The 24,359-nt window shown below is 38.4% G+C and overlaps 1 protein-coding gene across 2 annotated transcripts in view; it reads left to right on the top strand.

Moving 5' to 3' along the window:
• nell2b (neural EGFL like 2b) overlaps nt 1-19,579 on the top strand; it is a 53,344-nt gene extending 33,765 nt beyond the window's left edge. The window contains exons 12-16 of one of the 2 annotated variants that reach the window (XM_047804305.1): nt 7,174-7,314; nt 8,629-8,822; nt 10,553-10,729; nt 16,337-16,564; nt 18,608-19,578. In XM_047804305.1, the coding sequence (XP_047660261.1) occupies nt 7,174-7,314; nt 8,629-8,822; nt 10,553-10,729; nt 16,337-16,564; nt 18,608-18,649 (782 nt within the window). In that variant the 3' untranslated portion in view covers nt 18,650-19,578. Of the gene's footprint in view, nt 1-7,173; nt 7,315-8,628; nt 8,823-10,552; nt 10,730-16,336; nt 16,565-18,607 lie in introns of both variants that reach the window. The other variant, XM_047804306.1, reaches the window with a different exon arrangement.
• The last annotated feature ends 4,780 nt before the right edge of the window (nt 19,580-24,359 follow it).

The following is a 24,359-nucleotide window of genomic DNA, read 5'->3' on the forward strand; positions in this document are numbered from 1 at the left end:
TTCTTTTTTGAGTGGTTCTGTGACAAAATCTCCCACCGTGTTTGTTTTCTGGGGTGTGTGTGTGTGTGTGTGTGTGTGTGTGTGTGTGTTTGAGAGACATAAAATCAAAATGCAAGTGTGTCTGTTTAACTGGTGAATATCTACATTGAATCTGAATCAGAAGAAAGACAAAGCATCTCAAATCGCTTTCTATTGTTCTGTGGTAGTATTTATACCAAATTTACACTCGTGTTTGCAGTAGTGAGCCATATGGATTGGAATTAATATATACACATAGGGTAAATATACTCACTGTGTATGTATTGTGTAATTACTGTATAGGGTGTGCAGGGTGGCTTAGTGGTTTGCGTCACAACTCCAGGGTTGGGGTTTCGGGTTCCTGCCTCCACACTGTGTCCGGACTGTACGTGTCCCCCCGCCTGTTTCAGGAGTATTGTACACTAATTGCCATCACTAAATGATTTGTACTGTGTAAATGGGTGTGTGAGTCTGTGTCGGGGCCCCCGTTGTATCCTGAGTCCCCTGGGAAAGGCTCCAGGCTTCCTGCAACCCTGTATAGGAAAAGTGGCATAGACAATGGCTAGATAAACATACATCTCCTTTGTGTATAAGCACAGGCAGTGTTATTTGACTTTTAGTATACTCTTGGTAGTGTAGTTAAATATGTTTGTTGTGTTTCCAGACTTCCGTTTGCATATTTAGCACCACACACTTTGCATAAAATCCATTAATTCCGTATAATTGCTGTTGAATCTTTTATGCACCGATTCCTCCGTGTTGTCGGCCTTGCTGCCATGTTACCGAACAAAATGCAGAGGGAACGTGAGCTGAGGAAATGCCTGCTCTTTGTTTTTTATTGCTTTGTTTGTCTGTCTATCATTCGAGAACACGAGCTAGACAACAAATTAAATAAAACTTTGTTCATAAGACAGCTTGGAATGCCATGAATAAAATGACCAGATTACTCGTATTTGATGAGACTCGTAACAAAACTCACACTCGTGTTGATATTTTAATCCTTTACAATCTAGACAGAAGGACTGAAGTTTTGTCCTGTATAAAGAGTCAAGAGTCGATGTTTAACTTTTTTGTCACGTTCAATCTTTGGACCCTTTGGTACTATTCGGATCAAACTGACTGGGTTTTTAAGCACTACAGAAATAAAATGAATTCAATGAAAACAAACTAAAGTCATTAAGCATTATAAGATTTCATGTTTGGTCTTTATCTCAGTCCCCAGCAGTACAGATAACATTTGTGATTAATATTTGTAATTACTAGATCACTTTAAAACTATGAAAGTGTCATTTATTTTTATTTATTTGTTTGTTTGTTTATTTATTTAATTAATTTTTGATAACTGTGATGGGTTGGCACTCCGTCCAGGGTGTATCCTGCCTCGATGCCCGATGACGCCCGAGATACACAGGGTCCCCGTGACCCGAGAAGTTCAGATAAGTGGTAGAAAATAAATGAATGAATGAATAAATTTCTGATAGTTATAATTTGTGCCCCAAAATATACAATAATGAAGACCTTAGTGGCATAAATCTAGAAAAAAATAAATTGAAATGGAACATTTTATGTTAATTATTTTGAACTGATTTATCAAATACAGGTGGCGAACAATAGTAGCAGGGGAAAAAAACAAAAGATTACTGCAGTCACTGCGAATCAATTTAAGCCTTGAATAATGCATGTGCAAATGCGGATGAGTTACCACAACTGCATAAACACTTTTTTGCACTTCTTAGATTGACCTGAACACCAGTCACGGGTGTTAAAATGTAAAATACGTTTATTAGCAAAATGTTTTTTTTTATATACAGCATTAGCCTGATAATTCAGCATGAAAAAGATTAAAAACAAATATTTGCTGTATTTAATTTAGTTTGTTTGTAATTGTACAGGACCATTTTGTTCCTCAAGCTACAAACAAAGGTCAGCGTAACTTTAAGTACATCACAAATAGGTACATCACTGTCCATGTTGTTGAACTAAATCTTCTAGTTCTTTCAATTAAAGCTCTAAAAGATGTACTCTTCAGACAAGTGCTATATTTTCTTTTTTCTGAAAGTGCGCTACCGTTGACGCAAATATGGAACGATGTGACATATTTGATTGAAAATACTCGAAGAAAGATATGCAGAAGTCACCAACAGGGAGGGTTTGTTTTCATTCTGAATTCTGGCACTAAGGAATGAAAGCAAGTGCATTTACTGAAAGGAAAATATAACGGAAACGTGTAAGCAGAAAATATTACAATAACGCTTTGATTGAAAAGGTGTGTTTTCGAGTGAATAGGTTTTGAAATGAAAAAATATTTGCAGATAAACTCTTAAGTTACCGTTTACTCGCTGTTCATGGCCTTGGTACATTTGAGCTGTATTGTAATTCCAAACACTGAGAGGGGAAAAAAATATGCAGCTTGAAGAAAATGCTCGAGAAATGTGTAGAGATGAAATTGCACTTTAATTTGTTGCTATTAGAATAAATTGTTCAGATGTGACCAGGTTCTGCTACCTAGTCCCTGGGTCGCTGCTTCACTCCTGAACTCAGGTTACTAGTTCACATGTATAGCATCTGACATACACCTTTATCCAGAGAGAGATAAGGGCCTTGCTCAGGGGCAGTTTGGTGGACCTATGATTCAAACTTACAACCTTCTGATTGGTACCAAATCCCCATAGGTTCACATATCAGAGCTTCACATGTTTCGTATGTTTGTATTTTCTATTGGTTCTCTGGAGTCCTGCCAGAAACAAGCAAGCACTGGATTGGATACACTAAATAGGTAGCATGGATGAGTACGCAGGCTCTGGATCTACCATGAGACTGATAAAGCCCAGGATGAAATATATACGTGATAGTATATTTAGTCTAGAACTTCACAGGGACCAAAGCTGATCTTCTTGTAGCTGAATGATCACAAATTCTCACAGACTCACTCTAACATCTAGTGGAAATCCTTTCCAGAAGAGTGGAGTGCATTATATCAGCAAACCTGCAGGGAATACTTTTAAAATGGGATGTTTAAGAAGCACATACAGTATGAGTGTCATGGTCAGGTGTGCACAAACTATATAGATATATAGATATATATATTTTCAGATATTTGTTGTTGGAAGGATAATAGTTTTAGGCTCGATTTGACCCATGAGATGCTATTTAGAGATCCCTCCTGTACAGCATTACAGAAAATACAGTATGGAGAAAAGCTTCTGCAGAAGATTGTGCGTGGGTGCAGCATTTTGTGTGTGTGTGTGTGTATGAGTGTATGTGTGTGTATGAGTGTATGTGTGTGTTGCCTGCACTCTTGGCCTCTATCAGGGTTGATTTTTCAGCATTTTTACCCAAACGCACACACACAGCAGTGACACAGCGAAAGCACACGGCGTCCTCAGCACTAGCTCCGTCGAGATGTAAAGGTGCATGTAAATCCTCTCATTAGTCTGAAGGGGGAGTGATGAGGAGATAAGATGAGCTGTGCAAGTGAAAGTTGATTGAGAGGGTGAAATAAGGGGGCTCATTTTTTTTAAAAAAGCACTTACTGATGCTGATGGCATGACCCTGAGACTATACATCTTCTTCATACATGGTTCCATCCATCTATCCTTCCATCCACCCATGCATTTTTTGTCGTTTTATCCATCCATACACGTATCCATTTTATCCAACACATCTGTCCACTTATGTTATATTTAACTTTTTCACTGGAAATAATGGTTTTAACAATAATGTGAGACCCTTAAGCTTATTTTCCTTTGTGGGTAAATAAGCCAGAAATTATGCATTGTGCCATCTAACCATGACATTCACTGGCTAATTAAAGGCAGCAGTTTTCACTCCAGGGTCTCTGCTTGGGAAAATCCTCTCAATCAACAGTCAACAGCCCAAATATCAGCTTGTCCTTTAAGGAAAGTGTGTGTGTCGGTGCGTCACACAGGATAAATGCCACACAGGATAGATATACTTTGAAATGAGAAGTAGACACTCTAGTTGAAAGATTTGGAATAAGGCGTTTCAACTGAAAGCCTACTATGAATATATAGATAAGAGCATTGGCATTATGGATGGATAGATGGATGGATAAATGGTTGAATGGATGGGTGCATATTGTGGAAACAGCTACGGTAGAACCAACATTATTTTTTATTTACATACCAATAGAAACTAAGGCCTAATCGACCAAGTAGAAGCATGCAACTTGTAAATAAAATGTATAGGTACTTCTTCCAAGTAATATTGGGAATAGAAATAAACTGCTGTAAAGCTGCATAGCGGTAAGCCAGAGACACCATTAGCTGAGAGGTGTTAAAGAAGTGTGTATTCAAATCAGAACTTTTGTAATTTAGAGCGCTAAAGAGAGCAGAAGTGTCATTGTGGCCTGGAGTAAATAATAAACATGCTAAAAGACTCAGAGAGGTGCCAGCATCAGTGGCTTAGTTGTTGTAGCATTTGCAGTTTTGACCACACCCCATTTGGATGGATGATAACGACCTTCTGAGCCTACCAGTACCCGCAACATGCTCTCCCTGGACCATATCTATGGTCCGATTAACCACTGATAACATCCATTCAATCGAGTGATATCATTCGAAGCGGGTGGTTTTGACCCCGTTGATCTTGGCTACGGTAACATTTGGACCAAATCCTACTAAAATTGGACCATCAGAAAAGCAAATTCAGTCGAGGTCGCAAAGATGCGAGACGAGAAAGACATGCTTTTGCTTTTGGTTGAGGGTAGTTTTACTTTGCACTAAATTTATTTTAGTGAACACTGACCTTGTGAGCCAACAAAAATAGAAGAGCTGCTTATTATTAGATAGAGTTTGCTCTACCAAATGTGGTGCAAGGAAGGACAACTGCTGAACCAGGGGGTGTGGCCGTGTTCAGAGTGAACCAATCACCTTCAATCTCATGTTCAAAAGTAACTATCATACAGCTGTCATCAGTAATATTCTGATTAACCTCAAATTTCTGTAGGATTTTCTTCACATCTTTTTCACGTCTGACAACTGAAGCCATGTTCGGAAAGTCAAGAGTTTATCAGAAGTATAAGAGCATAGCTTCATTCATTCATTCATTCATTCATTCATTCATTTTCTACCGCACACACACACTCTCATTCACTCACACACACACACTACGGACAATTTTCCAGAGATGCCAATCAACCTACCATGCATGTCTTTGGACCGGGGAGGAAACCGGAGTACCCAGAGGAAACCCCCGAGGCATGGGGAGAACATGCAAACTCCACACACACAAGGCGGAGGTGGGAATCGAACCCCCAACCCTGGAGGTGTGAGGCGAACGTGCTAACCACTAAGCCACCATGTCCACCAGCATAGCTTCAGAAGAGCATAAAATAACAGCTACAAAGGTGTACCTATTGTGTTCATAGTAGCAAAGTCTATAGGTTTAGAGAACAAAAATTAATTCCCAAGTTAGAAAAAACTGGCGGCTTCGACTCAGATGTTATGGATGACGTCAACATATAAAGGAGCAAAAATGTCAATCAATTATAATAAAGTATCTTCCATCACTTAGTATCTACAACCTTGTTGGTTGTTAGAGGAAGCACCATGTCCTAGAATAATAAGTGTGCATGACCGAATAAGATCACAAGGAGTTATACTGGATGAAGAGCAGTGTATATGTCAACTATCTTGAGGAGCGCTGAAAGTAATGAGGACGTCTAATGAAAAGCGGCTCGCGCATGTCACAAGCCTGCGAGCTACAACTTCACAGTGACAGCGAATGTGACAGAGGTGTAAACAGCATATATGCTAAGGATGCTCAGGCCTAACACCACACAGCCACAGCACAGTGAGGTGTACCCTGTTATCACGAGGGAAAAAAGAAGTGTTATGACACTATTGGGGCTGACTGAAATGAAAAGATAATGAGAACAGACTTAATAGCTGAGAGTATTATACAGTAGCTACTGGTTTTTCAATCACATAATGGTCATGATGTGACATGTCAAGTATCTTAGCTAATCTCAATTTTAATCGAATCGCTATGGGTATAAATAAAAAAGCTTATAAGTGCAAGTAGATACCATAGTATGTAATTATGTGATTGCTTTACTAATACCCAATCATCAGGTTTTAATTTTTTGTTGAACCATGAACTAAGAGATTTTCTTTTAGCCCATATTGTAGATTAAGGCAGCTTGTTGCTGTCAGTTGTGTTAAGTGGACTTCATTTCCTGTCACATATCGCTGCCTACACACATGGACGGAAAGGATGACACACCTTCACTTCAGTGTTGTCTGATTGCAGCTCACATGCTCTCGGTTAACAATGAACTCACTGCTTACCTTTAAAAGCCACTTGTAGCTGCCACTGTGTTGTACAGTATATGATCATTTGCTGTTGTGATCTGTCACTATTTAGTGATTGGATATTTGAAATCTAGGTCTTACTAGTAGTCACCGATGGAGTCGGGTGTCTTTCAGTGAGTAGCTGTGCGTACATCTGAAGCTTAAAGCTCAAACTCAGTAATCGAAAGCAAGTCCTCTTCTCCATCTACACGCGCACACACACACAATGTTCAATAAAAAAACACATACATACGTCGCAACTTAATTCCCAGAGATATATCGTGCGAGAAACGCACGACAAATTCAAAAGCACTATGATGCACAGTGTTGTGGTTAACTCTGGCAAAGAGGTAATCGCTCTTAACTGCGTCTCAAAGATGAAGACTGAATGGCAGAGCAGCTGAATTGATACACTCCATCAAGGCCATTAATAATAGTCCTTTCTGAATGCATGATTCAAGGACAAGGAGGGGAAAAAAAGAAAATAGTTGAATACATGTGTTTAAAAGAAGACTACACTGAGCCCAAGGGTGTTCACTGCAGACGGCATGGCCTTGATTTTTCTTTTATTTTTTTCACTTTTCTTTTCGTGTGAAGGTGAAACATGTTTTTCACGTAGGGTGAATATAGCAGCTTTAGCTGAGTGACAAAAGCTCAGTTTCTGCTAAGGTTTATGTGGGCTGCTGTTTTTTTAATGGCAAAAACACACTGACATTTTGCAAAAGTAGAAGTTTTGCAGCTTATTTAATCCTTTCCTATCTAAGGGGGGAACAAAAAAAAAAAAACATTTTCGGCAGTAGATTAAATGTTGTCTCACTTTTGTTCTTTGACCATGTGACAGACATTGACGAGTGTTCGAACGGCTTTGTGGAGTGTGACAGTCGAGCCACATGTGTGAACCTTCCAGGCTGGTATCACTGCGAATGCCGCGATGGTTACCATGATAATGGCTTGTTTTTATCAAATGGGGAGTCTTGTGAAGGTAGGATGATTTTCTGGACCTTTCAAGAAATCTTTGATCATGTTTACATATATAAAAGATATAACCCTTAATTACTAGCCTTCCTCCTACTCCAATGTTTCTTTAATTTGCGACATCAAAATATTGTATATCCTGCCGAAATATTACGTATGACTTTGTAACTGGAGAGCTGCAGAGCTCAAACATGGAAGGAAGGCTCTACATTTGGCAGAAACCCAATGCTTCTCATCATTAAGAACATTGAAGCATTGAACATGGTAGTGGTAAAATAATGTTGTGTGGTCAGGGTTGACGGTAAGACAGATAGAGCCTAGAGGAAAAAACCTGTTCCAAGAGACTTTCTAATAGCTTTCTGAAGCTACTGAAGACTCGAGTGGTTCAAAACTGTGCAACTGAATGGGCGCCAAATCAAAGTGCTGACCTCGATCCGATTGAGAATTTGTAGCAAGATTTGAATTGATGTTCAGCAAATATTTCCATTCGATCTGCCAGCTTGAATGCAGCAATCAGAAAGCTAATAAACACACATTCCAGAAGACTTTCTGCTGTACTTACAGCTGTAGGTGATTCTACCAAATGTTGGCCGGGGGCCAGTGAGTGGTGGGGTGAAGGGGGGGGGGGGGTTTAAATAATTACAGAGATGTCTGCTTTTTTTATCTAATTAATCTTGTCACAGCAAAAAGATTTTGTCCCTGTAGATGTTAGACATATTGTACTGTATGAGTAGGTGTATAAGAGTTGTAGGTTCTCATTATTCCTAGGCCCCTAAACATCATATCTACTATGGCCATGTCTACACTAATACGTTTTCGTTTGAAAACGTATATTTTTCTCTCCGTTTTGGCCTTTCGTTCACACTGAGACGGCGTTTTATGTCAACGAAAACATAGCTGTTGGAAGACGCTCTCCAAAGCGGATAAATTTGAAAACGCCGCATCTTAGTGTGGACTGTGAAGACGGAGGCTTTTGAATACTATGACGCATTTTTAGTCATGTGATGCAGTCGAAAGCAAATAAACGCCTAGCGGAATGACGCAGGTCGAAGCTTTACTCATGCGCAGTAGGGAGATGTAAGCATTTTCATACATTTCAGTGGATGAGCAACTTTTGGAAAACGTTTGAAAATGATAATGTGGACACGGAGCGTTTTTAGACTTTTAGACGTAAACTCCGTTTTCAAATGTATCCGGATTAGTGTGGACATGGCCTATAATTTAAATATTATTTGAACTTATTTATTATTTATTTGAAAAATTAGGCTCTTCTATATCTTCTGTCCATCACACAGAGATGTTTGTGGTCTGTTTTTTGCAGATATCGATGAATGTGAGACAGGTAGGCACAGCTGTGCTAACGACACGGTGTGCTTTAACATGGATGGAGGCTACGACTGCAGGTGTCCTCACGGGAAAAACTGCACGGGAGACTGTTTTCATGATGGAAAGGTGAAGCACAACAGGCAGATTTGGGTGCTGGATGAGGACAGGTGTGCTGTCTGCTCCTGCCAGGTAAAGCACAGCTAAGAGAATAACTTTACCTTTACGTTTTCTCGGATGTTTATGACCGCAATCGTTGTCACTACAGTTTGTAGTTTTGCTGCAACAGTTTCAAGGTCCCTTGAGCTCGAGTTAGTGTCTGCGTAGGTTTTCTCTAGATTCGCTGTTTTACTCCCGATACCTGCATGTTAGAAGCTAGAGTTTTTTTCTACTTATGCAATGAGCCCTGTATTGGACTTACAAGGTTTATTACCGGGATAGTCTCTGAATCTGGGACTTAGGGGACATCCTACAGTAGCTGAGGTGCCAGTCCACTGCAAGGCACAATCAGCCTTCAACGCATGTCCTTGGACTGGGTAAGGAAACCAAGGTATCCTTAACAAAGCCCTGAACACAAGGGCTACAAACACAAAGCACATGACTTGCACCTTCAGCCCTGGAAGTGCAAAGCAAACATGCTAACTACAATGTCACCGTGACCTCTACTGCAACCATGACCAGGATAAATCAGCTGCTGAAAGCTGCTAAATGAATGAACCAAAGGAAAAAATAAATCTTTTTGGCAGTAAAGATGTCAGTCAGACTTGGACTAACATTGTGTATGCACACGTTTGGCACTGATACGATATCAGACCTAAGTCTTATATCAGTTTAGAAATGTATCCACTCACATAATCCGTATGACACTGACACTGTGAAATTTAATGTTTGAAATATCTTAACATTAGTCAAAAAGGATTAGTTTTCATGCTTCCATATAACACTACAAGTTAAAAAATACCAGATTGAAAGGTCTTGAAAGGTCCAGAGATTTTGCTAAAAGAAATAAAGATGTCTGGTTTACTCTTTTTTTCCAGAGGCCAAAGATGGATTTTGCTCCTGTTTGTTCATGTTTATGTTCAGCATTGGATTTCGTCCACAGTGGTGGTTAATGAAAATGAGGTCTTTAGGGCAATACGAATCGGTGGTATATAAGTAATTCTGTTTTATCTGCTTTTAGGGGCAATATTTTTTGTAGAAAAGATCCAAAAATATCAAACCCATTTCTACTCTCTGAGATGCCCCAAGTACTTTAAAGGCATTAACCTCAACCACTAAAATTCTATGTAAGATTATCCCAACGGAGGTAAAAACACTAGAAAGCCAACAGTGTCTTGAATCCTTTTATATCAGACATTCATTCATTCATTCATTCATTCATTTTCTACCGCTTATCCGAACTACCTCGGGTCACGGGGAGCCTGTGCCTATCTCAGTCATTGGGCATCGAGGCAGGATACACCCTGGACGGAGTGCCAACCCATCGCATGGCACACACACACACACACTCTCATTCACTCACACACACGCACTACGGACAATTTTCCAGAGATGCCAATCAACCTACCATGCATGTCTTTGGACTGGGGGAGGAAACTGGAGTACCCGGGGGAAACCCCCGAGGCACGGGGAGAACATGCAAACTCCACACACACAAGGCGGAGGCGGGTATCGAACCCAAAAACCCTGGAGGTGTGAGGCAAACGTGCTAAGCCACCGTGGTCCCCCCCCCCCCCCCCTATCAGACTTGTGATGATAAAATAATAATTTATTTGTTTCTAGTGAATGAAAATGTCCCATAAGTTGGAAGGAAAGGAAATCCCTTGTACTGGTAAAAAATGGTTAATCCCATTAAGATAATAATCCATCTTTACTTATCGTTCAATTAGTATATCATTTATCTGTTTATATTCTCCTTACAGTCAGGTTTGGTGATGTGTAGACGGATGGTGTGTGACTGCGAGAACCCGACGGTGGACGTCTCCTGCTGTCCGGAGTGTGACCCTCGTCTCAGCTCTCAGTGTCGGCTCTACAGTGGCCTTCTGACTTACAACAGCGGTGACACCTGGGTGGACAAGTGCCAGCAGTGCCAATGCATCGTGAGCTAACATAATTAGCATTATATTAACACAACCTTTACCGTAACTACCACATGCTAAACATGCTATATCATAGCGCATATGCGAATTAGTTTGATACACCAAAGACACATCACGTTCATTTTAGATGCATAAATTAGTCACTACAGCGAACCCACATCATGATATAGCTACAAATCAGACGCTGTGATTGAGAAACTCGGGTTCGCGTGTGAATCATGTTGAAGGCTATTTAGCCCCTTTTTTTTTTGTTGTTGTTTTTTTATTTCCTGTATAGACCCACAATTCTAATTATCATCTCATCCATTCTCTAAGGAAAACATCCCTCTAATACATCTCCATTAGTCTCCATCTGTCAACGTTCATACATTAACTGCACTGCCTCGCTTGCTTCTCTGCTCATTTCAGACGCTAATTAAAGCATTAAAATGCATGAACATCGTTGCATGTATAAGGATTCTGCTGCATGTAAATGACTGTCCATTAACATGCAAATTACAAACAAGCCCCAACATTTGCTGTTTTTGTATTTCTACAGTAAATACATGTGTAAGTTTGACAGAATACATGCACATCACTACTTTCATGTAAATCAAGGTGAGGCTTTGTGTTATCCGCATTACAGAGAATCTACTTTCACCAGGGTTTTACAGTTTATTTACTGGACAAAAAGGGGGTTTGATGAATAAAATGGAGGAGAAGAACAGTGTTTTTACTCATTTCTAGTTAGTAGAATCTGTTGAAATGAGGGAGGAATTGATGAATGATATCAGTCTGATACTATGTTCTTTTACTCACAGACTTAAATTAAGGCTGACATACAGTACTAACTCTCAATACTAACTCTCATGGTTTTCTTCTATGTTGAAGCAGAGATTCATCCAGTCACTTTCCTCAACACACATACACACACACACACACACACACACACACACACACACACACACACACACACACACAGTAATTGCATTTAATTGCAAATACATAGCAAGGATAGGATAGCTAGAGCTTCTATTATTTTCATAGTTCCTATGAAAGGGATTTCTCCATTCTTGCTTCTCTTGCTTGTGCTGCTATTTCAACTTATAGGGAACTTATAAGGCATCTCCTCAGGATTAGTTTCTAATTCTGGTATTCAGATTGTTAGCAACAAGTACTATAAATATGTACTCAGTCTAAAATAAAAACAGTCCATGCCGATGGATCACTAGTTAAAGGGAAATAGTTTGATTTCAAAGAAAAACCACTAAAATAGTGTGATGTTTCTAAAGCAGTGTAGCTTAAGTGTTGGCAATGTATGTATTACATGTATGGATGGATGAATGGGATGGATAATTGGATGGTGGATGATGGATGGATGGTTGGATGGATGGACGGAATGCATGTACGGATGGATGGATGGATGGATGGATGTGCATTATTGATCTCCAAGGCAACAGATATCCAAGTACTAGACAAAGGGACAACATTCATCATACATCAACATTTAGTACAGTGTGAAAAGGCATCAGTAATTGTGTGCACAATTACAGGCAGAAATCTCCAGGTTGCAGAAGAACAGCATCAGAAAAAAAAAATAAAGGTGCAAAACTAAAGCAATGCAATATTGTGCCAGATCCTGAATAGCGATTAGAATTCTGAGCCTTCATTATGATTGTTTTTTCCCCCCCTGTACAATGAGATTAGGAATTTCCATTCTGAAAATTGATATAAAATTAGGTTATGAAGTTCCATTATTTATGGAGTGTTTAAATCCAATTGAGCTTATTTGAAAAGTATCAGGTCCGGATATTTCTACCCTAAGGCTACATCTGTTATGCAGTTATGATATGAAAAAATATGCTGAAACTGCTAAGGTATTGCATAATATTTGCATAACAGTTGTGTTTTCTATTGGAATGGTTGAATAAATATTAAGATTAAATAGAAAATCAAGCCACCCAAAATGCGCAGAACATAAATATCAGGATTTGTCATCTTGTCATTGAGATTTGTATTGGATATCACTAATTCCCACCCAGCAGCTAGCACAGGAAAGAAGAACCAATCAGATGCTTCATCCAATTTTTTTTTTATCTTTTAATACTAAAGAATACTTTTCTGTTGCAGTATTTGACCTTGTAATTACACTATCATCTGCTATATACATTTGTAAATCTATTCTTACTATAACTAGGTTTCTCAGTAAATTAGTAAATAGATAACTATTTAAGGTTTAGTTATTTAAAAAAAAAAAAAGATGGGATATGATGGTATCTGGTATGGTATCTCTCAGCTAAGCACATAAGTGTAATTCCTTGATTATTGAAATGTATATTGAGACGGTAGCAACTGTATAGAATGATAGACTGTCTATAGGTTTATTCGTTTTTAATATAGAAGAGCAAGCTTCACATGTTTCAGTGTTTTATTGTGTGGAATATACGTTCTTTGATGTGGCTCAGGGGAAACACACTGGGCGACGTGTAGAATGTAGATTGATCATATTAATGGCTTTAGCAACCAGTCATCGTAATTAATGTTTAAAGTCTTAAGATGAAGGGAGGATTCTTATCGGCTCCATCCTTCTTTTCTCTCATTAGTTTATGTTGTTGTCATTCTGAACCTCTCTCTCTCTCTCTCTCTCTCTCTCTCTCTCTCTCTCTCTCTCTCACACACACACTCACACACTCACACACACACACACACACACACACACACACACACACACACACACACACACACACACACACAATCTCTTTCTCTATCTCCTTTTCTTACCCAAGGCTATATTCACCTCCAAATTAGAAACAAGGAGCATGAAATGGAATGATAAATAATTTCATATTTAATAGAATGAAATATGCTTAAAAATCAAGACAAGCTTTATTGCCATTCCTACATTATTATTTTTATTGCCATTCCTACATATTTTTTTTATTGCCATTCCTACATTATTATTTTTTTGCTATTCCTACATTATCACAGCCATGTGTTGTCATTTATTACACGTTTCCTGAAGAATCACAGTTCTGATTTTTTACATGGAACAGCAAGTGAGGATAAAGTAAGGATAAAGCAATAACAGTACATGCCTGGCACTTTGGCAGAAATGAATGCAAGTGCAAGGAGGTTTGTGCTTCAAAACGCAGCTTTGGATCTTCCGGATACTGCCACGGCTCAGCCTCGGACTCCCCTGGGGATTTGTCTTTTTCCCGTTATTCACAAAGCCTCTGTCTCTCCATGCGGGATTGAATCATAAAGTTCAGCTTGCACACAGACAGTAAATCTCTAGAGTTCTATCGATTTGGGCACAGATACAGGTTCCTCTCTTGCTTTAGTTGCTTCCTTTGCTTTTGGTTTCTCATTTCCCAACCAGACTTAATGGTTTCGAGCTTGCCAAGCATTACAGCGCCATCTTTCCTTTCAGCTCACAGTATTTTAGTCTCACGTATCATCCGTGCACGTCGATTAGATTCACTCATTCCTATATATTTGAATCGTGTAGTTTCTGTTTGAACACTTAATGATTTCTTCCTCATGCTGCATTCTTTTCTTTTATGTTCATACATTTTTCATGCATTGGGTTCAGTAAAGAAAAGGACAGCCTTTTAAATACTATCGATGATGAACAGAAAGATCAGGTTTGAAAGAATCTCTAGGTCCTTTCGATTATTCGATTATTTTATAATCTTTCCCTCTGAAGTACAATAAACATGATATAAAGAACTTGAAAGAATGCCGGCGGGGAGAGACAAAGAGAAACGAAAGATGAAAAGTGTCTGGAGAAGTGTGTGAAATAAAAGAGGAAAAAAAACACAATGCCAGAAGTGACAGATGAGAGAGAAAAAGAGAGAAAAACAGTTACATCATGTATATTGTGACTAGAAACTTTCAGCCAGTCAGTGTTCTGTCTGGAAAGTGGGAAAAAAAAAAAAAAACAGTAGTAACAGAATTAAACACGTTATTAATGCTTTTGTCTTTAGGAATATTATTGCATTTTCCCCCACGGACCTACAACATTAAGGGTTTATTTTTACATTTTTTAAACCTGTAATGATATTTCAGTGAGCAGGGTGTCTCAAGAGCACTCTAATAAACCACTGTGTCCAGGCAAATGGATAGAATGTGCTGTTTAGTAACTTGGAGCTCAGGAGACTTGATAGCCAAATAAATGTACACATTTTCTGAGCATTAGAATCCTGTACTGTGTGTGTGTCTGTGCGTGTGTGTGCATGTGTGTCTCTGCGTGTGTGTCTCTGAGTGTGTGTCTGTGCGTGAGTGTGTATGTGTCAGTGTGTCTGTGCGTGTGTGGGTCTGTGTGTGTGTGCATGTGTGTGTATGTGTCTGTGTGTCTGTGCGCGTGTGTGTCTGTGCGTGTCTGGGTCTGTGCGTGCGTGTGTGTGTGTGTGTCTGTCTGTCTGTGCGTGTGTGTATGTGTCTGTGTGTCCGTGCGTACACAAATACCGTGAATTCAGTATAAAGTGAATCACACTGATTATCTTGTTACTATGGCTCCTGTTAAGGGTGGGATCAATTAGACAGCAAGTGAGCAGTGTCATTATGTCATTATGTCATTATGTTGAAAGCAGGAAAAATGGACAAGAGTAAGAATCTGAGTGAGTTTTAATGTTCGAGCATCTTTAAAACAGCAAGCAGCAAGACTTTGCAGTGTTGCTGGGATGCAGTCCCCAGTATGCATTATGGGAAGAGGGCAAACCAGTGGAGGCAGTGTGATGCTTTAGACAATGTTCTACTGGGAAACCTTGTGTCCTGAAATTGATGTGGATGTTTACTTTGACACATACCGCCAAACTAAACTTTATTCCTAATAGCAGTGGCGTCTTTCAGCAGGATCGTTTATGCTACACTGCAAAAATCTTTCAGGAATGGTTTGAAGAGCACGACAAAGAGGTCCAAAGGTGTTGACCTGGCCTTCAAATATCCCAGATCTCAGTTTGACTGAGTATCCGTGGGATATGATGGACAAACCAGTCCGGTCCAAGGAGGCTCCACCTCATGACTTACAGGTTTTAAAGCTGCTAATGCCTTGGTGTCTGATACCACAGCACACCATCAGAGATCTTGTTGAGCCCATGCTTTAATGGGTCACAGCTGTTTGGTTACTGACACAAAATTGGTTACAGACTCACTTTTTTACTGCACTTGCATTTTTGTATAGCCTGTATACACTCATTCAAATATCCAGACAGACATTTAGAGGCGGCAGCAAGATTCATAAATTCATGCAGATTTTAGGTCAAGAACTTCAGATCATGTTTATATCAAACATCAGAATGTGTTCTCAGTGACTCGGTATCCAGTATATATCTGTGCCAGACAGGCTGGTTTGAGTATTTCAGAATCTTCTGGGATTTTCATGCACAACAATCTGGAGAGTTCACACAGAACGAGGAGAAAAACAAACAGATAAAATAGGTCGTAAGCAGCCGTTCTGCAGACGGACATGGTTTGTTGTTGAGCAAGCTCAGAGATGAATGGTCAGACTGGTCCAGGCTGATAAGAAGGCAACTGTAACTTAACACTTGTTACATCTGTGGTAAGCAGAAAAGCATCTCATTCGTGGTGCTAACCTATAGTATGTGCTTGTATCTTTCTGTTGCACAGCACGGAGAGGTGGACTGCTGGCCGATGCCCTGTGCTCCATTGACTGACTGCGAATTCGTGGCAGTGCCTGAAGGCGAGTGCTGCCCCCGGTGCATTTCTGACCCATGCCAGGCAGACACCTTGTTAAATGACTTCACCAAAACCTGTGTGGATGAATACGGCATCACTCGCTTAAGTGGCTCGACCTGGAATAAACATGCCACCGAGTGCTCCATCTGCCAGTGCAAGGTAACTTACAGTATTATTATGATTCACTACCACATCTATGGACATTTTATTCATAATTCTTTACCTCTTCTTAAAAATCCAATCACTAATTTCAACTAACAAGAGTGTACTGGAATTCTTCCTTAGAGTTGTTAAAGTAGAGCCCAAGAGCCTAATATCGAGAGTACACTTGAAAGTTGACTAACATTTGATGTATAGTCAAGATTGCCCTATGGACCTGAAATAAAAAAAGACATTAGAGTTAATGAATTAATGAATATGATGCAAATGGTGTAGGAATTGCATCGTTTTATATATGTGTGCCTCTCCATTTTTAAGGGACCAAAAGATATTAGATAATCGGCTGCTCGGCTGTTCCATGATGCAGTTCCATGATATGAATCCGAAATCGCGTTCTGTGACAGTACCTGTTGCATTTAATTCAGTATTTACCGCTTCTTTGACGTGCTGCTTTTCACCTACTGCATAATAGTAGGGATTTTTTTGATGCAGTACAAGTTCCCTCTTATAAGGATAAAAGGGCTTGATTTCAAGTGCGGCTTTTACTTTTTGAATCTTTCAACACGAAATCCAAAAAGCTGTCACTGACTGAGAAGCGAGCCATGATTAGGCTGAAAAATCCAAACAAAACCATCAAAGTGATAGAAAAAAGATTCATTGATGCTGCGACTTCTGAGAAAAGCAGCAGGATGAACTCTGAATTGTATAAGGTTATATGATCTGCTTCAGATTCATCCATATGCTTCAGAACGCAGTGGACAGCGATTTCCACTACAGCTGACAAGTGATATACTTAAACAAAAGTAACACAAGACTTTTGGAAAGCAAACAACTGCAAAGTTCTGCAGTGTCTAAATCACGTGTCCTGAATTCGACTGACACAATGCCTCAAGAACAAGCAGGAAATGAAGACAGCTACAGTAAAAGCCTAGCAGAGCATCATCAATAAGGAAACCCAGTGTCTAGTGATGTCTGTCTGCTCCAGACTTCTGCTGGTCACTGACTGCAAAACCGCTGAGGTTTAGAACCTGCACCATTCCCCCATTTTAGATGTCAATTAAAGTTGCCTTGTCTGGCATTCATTCTTTTATATTCATTATTTTTTCAGTGTAATTCATAAATAATGTAATTTCAACTTCAATATATTTTGGCAAATTTAAAAAAAAAATTGTCAATTATCACTATCTATGATAATCTATGGTCCTGGTTATATATAATAATAGAAAAATATATTATATATAAATAAATATATCTTGTTCCCCCTTATGGTGAAGTCCATATAGTCGATCCAATTGCTCAGTCACATAAGCTTCTAACATCGAAGCAATATATGAAAATTTTTAGTCTTCTGAGTCTCCTTGATAGCCAACGTTACCACGGCGACCGAGAACAACCAGTTAAAAATGAAACTGTTCTTCAAACATCACTCTTAATAATATCATTATTTGCAGGAAGAGTTTGTTAGAACAACATGCAAATTCTCACTCTTTATTGGAGACCGTAAGTAATTCAGAGCTTTTGAGCTCTATTTAAACATTCTGTATGTGTTACTCACCTGACAACTACAAAGAGATTCAAGGTTTACAAAGAGAAAAGCAAGGTTTAGTCACAAAGCCGATGTAATAAATAAATAAATAAATAAATAAATAAATAAATAAATAAATAAATAAATAAATAAATAAATAGGTTTGAAATGAAGAGCATGTAATTGGCAGTCTATTTATTACAAGCCCAAGCTATAAGTTTTAGAAATGCAGCAAGCTGACCCAAGTCTGTGAAAGGACAGAGTTATGAAACCATATTAAACGGTGAAGGGGTCTCAGGTCCCTAGAGTCAAAAGCAAATTGATCCTCTTATTGAGACTGCCTCGGCGTTTACAGTCCTACACACGCCTACATGTTCACATAGCAAAGACACCGAGATATTTTAGAGGACATGATAATGCTTTAACTGTCAAGTTTTCTGTACTGATTTTTTCTGTTTGACTTCGTTCGTTGCTCTTTCTCTCTCTCTTTCTCTCTCTCTCTCTCTTTTCCCCAACAGAATGGCCACGTCTGTTGCTCTGTGGATCCTTTGTGCCTCTAGTGCCATTGAAAAGGCGACTGTCTATCTCACTGCCCTTTTCTCGTTTTCTATCCCCATCATTTCTTTGTCTCTCTACTCCTTGCTTCCTCTATACAGTATCTCCTTCGTCCTGCTGCATTTATGTACACCTTTAGATTTATTTTTTACTCTCTTACAGTACATGCACTGCATCAAATAGTCATTGTGGCAAAAATGCTTGATTTATTTATTTATTTATTTATTTATTTACCTTTTCAAAAAAAGGTTGCTATAAAACTCTTGTTTCTTGTTTGTTTTGCGGAAATCTACTTACATTGGTGAAATTGCAAGCCCAGGATTCTTATTTTAAACACACGCCAGTGAAAACACTTTCTACAAGACATGTGCTCACGTTCCACACACACATCGGTGGAAGAGGGCTTTGGCTCAATGTGTGTTGCGATAATGTCACATGTCGCGTCCTGGCCAAAATCTGCCGAAGATCTGCGGTAGTTTTGAAAAATGTAAAAAAATTCCTGTGATCGCAAACTCATGAAATCCTGGAGGTATCAGAAGAAACCTATCGTGTAAACAGCTTTTGCTTTTGATACTCAAGTTGAATTCCTTTGACCGCAAGTTGCTACCCTGAGATTCTTGATGCATGGAGGAAAAAGGCTTTAAGCGTAATGCTCAGAAATCCAGAGGTCTATGCATCCCATTGTAAAATAGTCACTTTCATCACTCCATGAGCATGACTCAATCCAGCATTAGCCATTCTGCAGTAGTGCTAATCTATCCATCAATTTCTACCAGAAAATGAAAGATTTTGGTGTGTTTTCTTGCTTGAGATTTTTCTTTCCGTAAACCTAAAACCTACACATGTTCTTTTTTTGTTTTATGTTGTATTTTTTGTTTGTTGAACTGATGTATAATTTATTCTGTGGCTTGGTATTATGTAATAGTGAAATAAAGATTTTCATTGACAGAATAACCAGTTCGTCATTGAGTCACCTCATCACTGAGCTCATTATTAACTCAAATTCCCAGACATGTTAACCTTGTTATTAAAGGCTTTTGGGCCAATAAAAACCACTCTACCTTTTTATTTCCAGAGGTAAAAACAATTAAACTGGAACCTCAAAGATGCTGTTGATTCCAGTCGGTTAAATAAGGTCTCTGTTCTGCTAATTTCATTCACACAAAACTCATTTAGATAACCATTAAGAAAAGCTGACTCATCTACACAGTAATTAAAATATGAACAACTTATAGAAATAAATTACCTTCATTATAAAGGCAAGTGTTCAGGATTTAATAGGGAAATCGCACACATCTGAATTCAGACCTCACATGTGACTACAGACCAGAAACTAGATTTATTATTGTTTCTGTTATGAAGGCAAACACTTGGTGGTAGGATGTAATCGTAGGTTGTTTGTTGGAAAGTTACAGAATTAGGAAAACTTCAAATGATTAGAAACGCATTCAAAACAAGAGAAAATAAGTGAAACTAGACTTTCCTACAGACGTCAGGCAACATAGCAGGGTCAGAACGGACACACAACAATGAGGCTAAGAACAGGATCCAAACAGCATAGACATCAAGTTAAGCTAGAGCAAAAGACAGGCTTGGTAAATGTTATGGACATACAGTAAGAGAACTTAAAGTACACTTAGAAAAATTAAAAATAGATCATTAAACACAGGTGATAATAATAATCAGAATTGTGGTGACTGAGCGTGGGAGTGCAGGGGGCTGCTGGGAGTGAAGGTTTGGCCATGTTTATAGACTGCAGTGAGTCATATTTTGTGGTGTTTGGTCATGACAGTCTCTTGCTTTTTTAGATGCATGATATTACATTTTGAAAGAAAAAAAAAAAGATTACATTTCTCCTGTCCTATTTTTATTTTTATACCCTCTGTATAAACCCGTTCCGTATGACATAAATGGCATAATGAACTGATCCATCGTTCTCTCCCAAATCAGCTAGGGATTGTTGAGCTCTTGTGGATTAATATCTAGTAGTAACAATTCAATAGACTGGATTTGAGCTATTTCTACACTCGTCTGAGTGGTTTCATCAGTTTCAGTTCAGAGAAATGTGTGAAATGTCTTTCATATTGTATGAGAGCTCCAGACACTGCTACTAGAAATTTCAAAAACGATAAGAACATCTGACCGCCATTCGTTTGGATCGTTGGATCCTTGTTAGATACACATCACAAATCTTTGTTGTTATATCCAAAAAAAGCCTCAAGACCACAACATACAGTATTTTTCGCATGTGGTGAAATGCAATATTGGGGACATATATTAGAGGACTGAGTGAAGAAGCTTTGGTTTGAGGCTATTTTCCCATTCAAGTGAATTCAAGTGCAAGTGGGAAATCTTTAAATAAGTATAATAGCACAGGGATCCAAAATCAGACAGAAGTTGGGGCAATGAACAAACGGGATATACAAGGGCAGGCTAGAGCACAACAATGAACATAGCAAGAATCAATAAACCGAAAAATTATAAACATGACAAAATGTCAACAAATTAAAAAAAACAGGTGAGACAAATCATGACACATTAAGGACACGACCAATGACCATATTGGGGTGGAGACAAGACATAGCTCATAAACACACAGCATGAATAAGGTGAACAAGCTGAATAATGTTGTTTGAGTGAAGAATGTAATGTTTTATATATATTATATATATATATATATATATATATATATATATATATATATATATATATATATATATATATATATATGTGTGTGTGTGTGTGTGTGTGTGTGTGTGTGTATAATGGATGACAATTTAGTAAGTAAGTAACCAGAAAAAATGTATGATTTATACAACAAACTGTAACAGTGCAAGTGTTTTGTAAGTGCAGTGGTTGTATGTAAATGTAGTGAACATAAGCAGCTGGGGAAAGGGGTTTGAAATGTTATACTAGAATGTGCATATATAATATAATATAATATAATATAATGCTATAATCAAATATGGGTAAAAATGTTACACATGCTAGAATACTTTCTGGCACTAAAAAAAGAAAAGAAAAACTACTTAGAATTTAAGTTTAAATCATTTGAATGTCTCGTTGTTGTCAAGGAAAATTCCAAGATACTTGGAATTTGCAATAAATCTTTATTTTCAGAGTTTTAAGGCTACTGTGAACAGAAGTTAAAGCAGTTTTTAAAGGGACACATGTCAAAAATGACTTTTTTCACTGGGTGTCAGTTTGCTGTAGCCTACTCATGAGTTTTCCTTTTTTTTTTCATTTCAGGTGAAGTAAACATCCTTTAATCATTTTGCCATAGCACAGTTTGGAGTCCTGCTAAAGTAGTGAGTTGGGTTCCTGACAAAACCTGACACTTACGCTATCCCTTAGTGACACCACAGCTTCTAGGTGTAATATCTGTCTGCTTGTCTGGTCTAACAGGAAATGACCAGGGATTTACTGATCTGGGGGTTTACAGTGAGGGAGAAGGAACAGAAGAAGGTGCTGTTTAGAGTTCAGGAGGGAAGAGGAGATAAAAGAGATGGATGTAAATGCAGGTTAGAGTTTATTAATGAAACCAGATCAAAAGTTTTATTTGTATAGCACTTTTAATGTTCTGTTGTCACTATGCAGCTTTATATAATATACTGTTTAAGGTACAAATTATACATTTCTAATTTATATTTAAAAAATTATCGCTGATGGTCACAAGAGTTCTTAGAAATTTTAATTTAAAACCAGGAGTCCTGACAGAGCTGGTTTTAGGTTTTTGGACATCTCTGTTTTGAAGACGTTGATATACCACAGATATTATTATTATTATTATTATTATTATTATTATTATTATTATTATTATTATTATTATTATTATTATTATTATTGTCACAACAATTTCTTCAATAATATGCAGATGGAAATTTTACAGAAACCACAATTAATCTTCCTGAGACAGGTGTGTCACACAGGATTAATGATCCTAAAGGATGGTAAAAGAGAAGCCAGGATTCACCCAGAAAGAGCTGCACGATGACCTAAAAACAGAAGGAATAACAATAACCAATGAACTGACTCAACCCCACTGAACACCTTTGGGATGAACTGGAACACCGACTAAACACCAGACCTCCTCACTCTTACACCATCAGTGTCTGATCTCACTAAAGGTCTTGTAGCTGAATGATCACTAACCCCCACAGACACGCTCCAACATCTAGTGGAAAACCATCACAGATGATGTAATGGTGAGCCACAGACTTTTAGCCATACAGTAGACAGTAAAATCTTCAAAACATCTTTGTGATGCTTATGAATAGATAAGGTCCTGTTTATAAGTACAAAGCTAAAGACATTGCACAATTGAAGTATATAACTATATAAACAAGTGGATGAATACTTATTTGCCATTTACCAAAATTAAGTATGACAATAAATATAATTCTCAAAAGGTGGAAACCCTGGAAACTCTGAACTTTGGATATTGGGTCAGAAAATGAATGAATAAATAAATAAATAAATAAATTACTTTGTATATATTATATAGAATTAAAACCTATATTTTTCCAAAGTTCATGTGGTGTAAAGAGTTGTGTGTGCACATACGGTATTTATTATAAAATATTTGTAAAGCAGGGGGCACGGTGGATTAGCATGTTTGCCTCACACCTCCAGGGTTGGGGGTTCGATTCCCGCCTCCGCCTTGTGTGTGGGGAGTTCGCATGTTCTCCCCGTGCCTCGGGGGTTTCCTCCGGGTACTCCGGTTTCCTCCCTCGGTCCAAAGACATGCATGGTAGGTTGATTGGCATCTCTGGAAAATTGTGTGTGTGTGTGAGTGAATGAGAGTGTGTGTGTGCCCTGTGATGGGTTGGCACTCTGTCCAGCGTGTATCCTTCCTTGATGCCTGATGATGCTTGAGACAGGCACAGGCTCCCCGTGACCCGAGAAGTTCGGATAAGCGGTAGAAAATGAATGAATATTTGTATAGCTTGAATGAGAGGGATTCCATGAACATTATAGATATGTTGAACATGTTGAACATATGTTGATAATGTCGAATAATAATTTGTTTTAGAGTCTTTAATGGAGGCTGACTCACTCTACCAATCTCTCACAACATGTTTTAACCTGTTTTTCCTGTCACCACAATAGGAATTGCTGATTTTTTTTGCAGAGACTCTCGTACGCGTCGTTTCATCAAATTAGTGTCTTTTTTTGATGGGATGTCTTCACTGGACATTAACAGTGATGTGCAGATGAACTACAGTATAAGACATTTCAGCTTTGAAAATTCACTAAGCATGATAATTAAGGCTGACAACAACAGGAAACGTAGTAGCCACTGATTAGCATAATACAATTTGCATAATGTAATATTCTAGTGTTTTATTAATTTTTGCGCTTCAATCTGACATATAATCTATGGGTTCCTATCATAAATGGCATGTTTAAAGCATGCATACATTCTTACCTGTTTATTCATTCATTAATGCATTTCTCCTGTCACTATTGAGCCATAACTCGTTCCTGCTAGATAAAGGAAAGCAGCAAGTCAAGTCAAAAAGCTTTTATTGTCATTTCGACAATATCTAGGTGATGCAGTACATAGTGAAATGAAACAGTGTTTCTCCAGGACCGTTGTGCTGTATAAAACACTCTAAGGACTTAAAGTAATTTGTCCTAGCCACATAAAGTACATCATGTGCAGCCTAGTGCAAACAGTGTGAGACTAAAGACAGACACAATACAAAACACTAC

The sequence above is a fragment of the Tachysurus fulvidraco genome, chromosome 19, assembly GCF_022655615.1.
Source record: "Tachysurus fulvidraco isolate hzauxx_2018 chromosome 19, HZAU_PFXX_2.0, whole genome shotgun sequence".
Lineage (NCBI taxonomy): Eukaryota > Metazoa > Chordata > Actinopteri > Siluriformes > Bagridae > Tachysurus > Tachysurus fulvidraco.